Source organism: Bubalus kerabau, chromosome 19, assembly GCF_029407905.1.
Source record: "Bubalus kerabau isolate K-KA32 ecotype Philippines breed swamp buffalo chromosome 19, PCC_UOA_SB_1v2, whole genome shotgun sequence".
Taxonomy (NCBI): domain Eukaryota; kingdom Metazoa; phylum Chordata; class Mammalia; order Artiodactyla; family Bovidae; genus Bubalus; species Bubalus kerabau.
In genome coordinates, this window is record NC_073642.1 from 58,403,503 (window position 1) to 58,409,654 (window position 6,152).

Sequence of the window (6,152 nt, forward strand, 5' to 3'; positions counted from 1 at the left end):
GGGCACATAGTCCACGTGTGTGTGTTCAAGCGCCCCTTTCTAATGCTGCAAAAGTCCTCACACTTCCAAGGCTCTGGCTGCAAGTTCCTCCCCATTTCCTTGTGAATTCCCCGGTCATTTGGCATGCCCTCCTGAAAATGAAAAGCGTGCTTTCTCCCAGGGAAGCCAGCAGGAGAGGAGGCAGCCAACTCCATACCCAGACCGAGGGATGCGCAACCCTCAGGAGCTGTTTTAGACAAGGTGTGCCCCTCTGGCTGCGGGGAGCAGAGCGCCTGCAGGGCTGGAACAGGCCAAGGAGCAGCAGGCCCTGGGGACAGGCATGAGAGGGGCACAGAGGTGCTGTGCCAGCCTGCACAGGCCAGCTCAGACCAGCCACTCGCTCCGCATGCCAGGAGATAAGGAAACTCAATTGTTTAATTCATCATTATGTTTGGTGACCCAAAAGGGACAAAAATGCAAGGGGGACCCATTTTTGAGAATCAAATCTACCAAGTGGAGACACGGCATAACAAAAGGTTTTCCACCTGGAGTTTGCAAAAGGCTTGGGGAGCCAGATTCTCTTAGGCTTTCACTAAGAACCGGATTTAACTAAGGGCTTCTCAGAGGCAAAGCCACCATAGGGGAACAAGGTGAGGCAAAGCCGACCCAAGACTGGATGCGTCTGTAATGGACTAAGAATGTGATCCCATCTTAATAAAACACCTGGAGTCTCCACCACTGAGGAACTGCACGGGGTAGGGGGTGGGGACCTCGAGGGAAGAAGGCCATTCTACACAAGCGTTTACATTCTGCACCAGCCACTCCCTGGCTGTGGGACCCCGGGCCAGGTACCCGACCTCTCTGCGGATGGATTCCCCCCTTTCAGACATGTGGCCCAGAATCACCAACCCAGCCAATTCTCAAGGCTGGTGCGAGGCTCTAATGAGACAGCAAATGACCTACACGCCAAGTATTGCTACTCGCTTCAAAGAGGCTTAATCCAGCGACATGCAATGACAGATTCTTGCAGAGAGCTGCGCCGGAGGGGCACCTAGTAGGTGCCCCGCAAACACACAAACATGGGTGCCCGCCTCCACGAAAAGAAGGGGGACGAAGGAAGAGGACCACTCCAGTCCAAAAGTAACCTCCAGCCACAGGCAGACAGCGTGGATTCCCCCCATTTCCCTGGTTCCTCTGCCACCTTCAGCAGCGCTCCCATCACGCCCGGGGGAGCCAGGGGTCTCCCTACCCGGGGTCCCCGTGCACCTGAGAGCCCTGGTCCGTGCCACACCGCTCGTACTGCCCACCGCTTCCCTCGAGCACAGCCAGCGGCCACCACAGCCACCTGGCTACTCGGACTCAGGGTCCCCGCGCACCGTTTCTTCCCGTTTCGCTCTAACCTCCGGAAACAGCCCCCCGCCCCCCGAGGCTGAACCTGGGGCTTAGGCCGGGGGGTCCCCGGGGGGTGGGGGGGCCGGAGCCCCGTGCCTCCTTACCTGCACAGCTCGGCGAAGGCCTGGAAATTCAGCTTCTTTATTTTCTTCTCGCTCAGCCAGTAGCCAACTCTCTTCCCTTTCAAAAAGGTCTGCATCTTCCTCTTCGGGCGGGGAGCTCGGGTCCGGAGGAAATCGCCCACAGGCCGAGTCTGGCGGCCCGGCGCGCGCCGCGAGCGTGCGGGCACCTCCTCCCGGCGGCGGGGACGCGGAACGGGGCTCCGGGCGCGCAGTCCTGCCGGGAGGGGCGGGCCGGGGCGGGGCGGGCGCCCGGGCGGAGGGAGCGGCGCTCAGCGCGGCATTCCACTGGCTGCCACAGTGCCGGGGGCCGCCCGCGCCGCCGCCGCCCACGCCCCCGCCGCCTGCGGGGCTCCGGGCGCGCAAGTTCGCGAGCGCCGGGCCGGGCCGGGGAGGAGAGGAGGCAGGCCCTCCCTCGCCAGCGCCGCCCTCCCGGCGCTCGGAACCGAGCCGTACGCCCTCCAGCGGCGGCCACCGACGATCGGCCCCCGCGCCGCCCCCAAGTCCCTCCTCCCGGCCCTCCCTCTGGCTCCCGATCGCGGGGCGCCCTCCTGTCCGAGCCTCCGGCGGCGCGTTCGGCCGATCCGAGCCGGGCGCGTGCCCTTCCCGACGGGCTCGGACCCCGGCAGGGCGCACGCGGCCGCCCGCGCCCCCCGCCGTCCTCACCCGCCGCCGCCGCCGCCACTTCCTCCTTGTCCCGGTCCTCGCTCCGGCGCGCGGCTCGCCGCCGTCGCCACCGCCGCGCTGACCCGGCCAGCCGGCCCGCTGGACCCCGCCGGGGCGGAGGAAGCGCGAGAGCGCCGGCCGCCAGGGGGCAGCACTGCCCGCCGCCTCTTAAAGGCGCCGCGCCTTCCCCCCCGGGTCTGGTTCTTTGGTGCGTGTTTGTGTGAAAGGCTCAGCGGTGGAGCTTGGGGGACGGAGGGAGCAGGGCTGGATTTAGGGCGATCCTTGCCAAGTGCTTTTACTTTTTAAAGGGACGAGAGGAGTCGCGGTGTGGGCACTTTCTGCCTGTCCTTTCGGAGTGATCGAGCCACTTGAATTTCATTCATCAAAAGCATCTCTGTACCCTGAGCAATATTCAGTCCCAACTGCAGCAGAGGGCGCGGGACGAGCGGGGGGTGGGCGGGGGTTGGCGCGGCAGCAGACACTCGATGAGATCATCTGTCTTCCCCGGAGGAGAAAGACCCAGGCCCAGGATGGGGGCCCCTAGGGTTGGGGACATAAACACCCAGGGGCCTTCTCAGGCTTAAGGAGGTTAACCACTAGACACACTCTGGGTTCCCTCCAACGGAAAGGCAAGGAGGGGAGAAACTAGAAGCTCAAGCCTCAGGGTGGCTAGCACCCTTGGTTCCCCTGTAGGGCCCTAGGGGAGCACCCTACCTTCAAAGAGTTTGGGCAAAGTGGGCATCACTCCCCAGGTCACGGCAGGAAAAATGAATGGGGTGGGGTGGGGTGGAAAGGGTCTCCAATTTTCAGGGAAGGCATTTAAGCTGACCTTGGAAAATAAGGATGAGGTGGACAGGTCTGAGAATCGGGGGTGGCTTGAAGAGAGGCAGGGAGAACTGGAAGAACCAAGTTGTTGGGGGCGACCAGACTGGAGCTTATTCTCTAAGGCCCAGCCTTAAGGGCCTGCCTTCTTCCCCTAATTACAGCTTCCCCATCCCTCTTCCTGCAGGCCTTCCCAGCTGCAACTAGGTGAAGCTTGTCCACACCAGATTCCAGGAGGAAGCACAGAGGTCTTCTGTCTCCACTCTCAGCTAGCTCCACCCTTCACCCATCTCCCCTCCCCTTACACCCTGGCTGGGTGACCTTGCAGGCCACTTAGCCTCTCTGGGCCTCAGGTCCTCCCTCTTACCTTAGGAGGTAAGCCCTGCCTCCTGAAAGCACCGCAGAAGAGCAGCGGCTCTGAGGCCTAGAGTGTGTGATGTTATGAGAGGGTCTGCTGCAGGTGGGAGCAGAAGGAGCAATGCCTGCCGCTCATTGTAATGGGAAGAACAGTCTCTGGCTTCAGAAAGACCTGGCTTGGGGGGTCCTAGTTCAGTTCCTCCCAGCTTGGACAAGTCACTTAAGTTTTGCCTCTGATCTCCGGGTTGAAAAAGTAATGGCTTGCCTTAAAAGATTCTGAGGAGGATCAGGACAGGGTATTAGACTGGCCCTCCCAGCAGGTCATCAGAAATGGAGCTTGTTACTGCCTCACCAAGAACTCTGTTTTTTTTAAATTGAAGTATAATTGACTGGCAGTATTATATTAGCTTCAGGTGTACAACATAATGACTCAATGCATTATGACATGATCACCACGATAACTCTAGTCACCATCTGTCACCACACAAAGTGATTACAATATTATCAGCTGTATTATTGACTATATTCCCTGTGCTGTTCATTACAGCCCTGTTACTTATTTATTTTATAGCTAGAAGTTTGTCCCTCTTAATCTCCCTCACCTGTTTTGCCCATTCCTGCCTCTCACCCCCACCCCACAACCACAAGGTTGTTCTGAGTCTGTTTCTAGTTTTGTTCATTTGTTTTCTAGATTCAGCATATAAGTAAAATCATATGGTATTTGCCTTTCTCTGACTTACTTCACTTACATAATAACCTTTATGTTCACCCATGTTGTCACCAATGGTAGGATTCTTCCTTGTGACTGAGTGATGTTCGTGTATGTGGGTCTGTGCCACACCTTGATCCTTTCATCTGTGACTCTTCGGTTGCTTCATGCAAGGATTCTTTTTTTAATTTAATTTTTATTTTATATCAGAGTATAATTGATTTACAGTTTTGTGTTAGTTTCAGGTGTACAGCAAAGTAATTTGGTTATACTAATATATCTATTTTTTTTTTCAGATTATTTCCCCATATAGGTTGTTACAGAATATTGAGGAGAATTCTCTGTATTATACAGTAGGTCCTTACTGATTTTTTTCTATATAGTAGTGTGTATATGTAAGGATTCTTAACTTGAGGTCCAATTAAGTCCCCTCCTTGCCCCGCCCCAGGACTTCAGGAACCCCTGAAGCTGCCAGAAATCACATGCATCATGACCATAGCTTTCAACAAACCCTCAAAGTCTGAGTCATTGATTACTCCAACTTCCTGTCTTATCAATGAAGCAATGGACCCAGAGAAGGAAAGGGATTTGGCCAAGGTCACAGAGCAGATAAGTGGGAAAGCCTGAACCAGCATTCCAAGGTCAAGAGTTCCCTCACCCCCAAGGCCCACCACCATTGGAGATGAGACGGCTGTGAGAGGAGAGGAATGTGTTCTGAGGGCCAGGACCCCTGCCCAGGGAAAATCAAGATCCTCCCACGCATTGGTAAGACCAGGGACCCACTGACCCACCCACACATCTCTGGAACCCTGGGCAGATCCTGGCCTCAAACCTCCTCTCCATGAGAATGGGAAATTATGCATTTATACCTCTGTTTTAAGATCTTGGTCATCCCTCAGGGAGCTCCAGGGCTGGAACCATCCTTCAGAGCTGTCCCACCTTGACCAAGGGAGTGGGCCTTTCTGCTGTCCCCGCCCCTGCTCAATCAACCAGACTTTGAGTATGGCTGACCCAAGGGAGGGACAAGACCTCAGGCCAAATATTCCTCAGATTCATTCCTTGCTCCTTTCTTTCAGTGCCACGGAGCCCGTCAACCCTTCCCCCAAACCCTTGCCCATGTATCTGTCCCATCAGTTCAGCCAGTCTGTTCTCTGCGCTTCAACCAGGAGAGACTTCAGACGGCAAGTCAGATTTGATGAGTCCGATCAGGCTCCTAACTGCCCTCCCCCTCCCCTACCCAGCTGACTTCCCACTGTGCTTGGGATAAAATCAAAGCTGCCCACCACCCTTGTTGTTGTTCAGTCGTCCCCTTATGTCCGACTCTTTGAGACCGCATGGACGGCAGCAGGCCAGGCTCCTCTGTCCTTCACTATCTCCCTGAGTTTGCTCCAACTCATGTCCATTGAGCCAGTGATGCCATGCAACCATCTCATCCTCTGTTGCCCCCTTCTCCTCTCGCCCTCAATCTTTCCCAGGATCAGGGTCTTTTCCAATGAGTCAGCTCTTCACACCAGGTGGCCAAAGTATTGAAGTTTCAGCTTCAGTCCTTCCAATGAATAGTCAGGGTCGATTTCCTTTAGAATTGACTGGTTTGATCTCCTTGCTGTCCAAGGGACTCTCAAGAGTCTTCTCCAGCACCACAGTCCGAAAGCATCAACTCTTCGGCACCCGGCCTTCTTAATGGTCCATCTCTCACAACCGTACATGACTCCTAGAAAAAATATAACTTTGACTATACAGACTTTTGTTGGCAAAGTGATATCTTTGCTACTGAATATGCTGTAGGACTGCCCTCCTAACCCCAATCCTTTTCCTTAGGGAGAAGGCGACTTTGGGAGGTGAGACAGGGTAGTGATTGAGAGTTCCAACCCAGGATTCAACTTGATGGACTTGAATTCTAGCTGTATGACCTTGTGCAAGCTTCTTAACCTCTCTGAGCTTTGCTTGCCTCATCTGAGAACCAAAAGGTTGTGTCCATTTGTAGGAAACTGGTTAAGTAAACCCATTCTGCAACAGTCTAGCACAGAAATTAAATGTGCTAGTTCAAGACAGCCAGAATGGCATGATCATGTATTATCTGTGGGACTGGGGGATTAGATGATAAAACT

General features: G+C 55.2%; 1 protein-coding gene and 1 long non-coding RNA gene across 5 annotated transcripts in view; one reads left to right on the forward strand and one right to left on the reverse strand.

Annotated features, from left to right (window-relative positions):
• ITPK1 (inositol-tetrakisphosphate 1-kinase) overlaps window positions 1–4,071 on the reverse strand; it is a 157,491-nt gene extending 153,420 nt beyond the window's left edge. Inside the window, exons 1-2 of one of the 4 annotated variants that reach the window (XM_055556849.1) lie at window positions 3,346–4,071; window positions 1,476–1,707 (exon numbers count right to left, since the gene is read on the reverse strand). In XM_055556849.1, the coding sequence (XP_055412824.1) occupies window positions 1,476–1,570 (95 nt within the window). In that variant the 5' untranslated portion in view covers window positions 1,571–1,707; window positions 3,346–4,071. Of the gene's footprint in view, window positions 1–1,475; window positions 1,708–2,156; window positions 2,281–2,870; window positions 3,119–3,345 lie in introns of those variants that run through there. The other 3 variants (XM_055556848.1, XM_055556846.1, XM_055556847.1) reach the window with 3 other exon arrangements.
• Window positions 2,227–5,332, forward strand: LOC129634547 (uncharacterized). Its single transcript, XR_008705719.1, has 5 exons — window positions 2,227–2,364; window positions 3,166–3,353; window positions 4,341–4,397; window positions 4,493–4,809; window positions 5,121–5,332. It is a non-coding gene; the product is annotated as an uncharacterized LOC129634547 (long non-coding RNA).
• The last annotated feature ends 820 nt before the right edge of the window (window positions 5,333–6,152 follow it).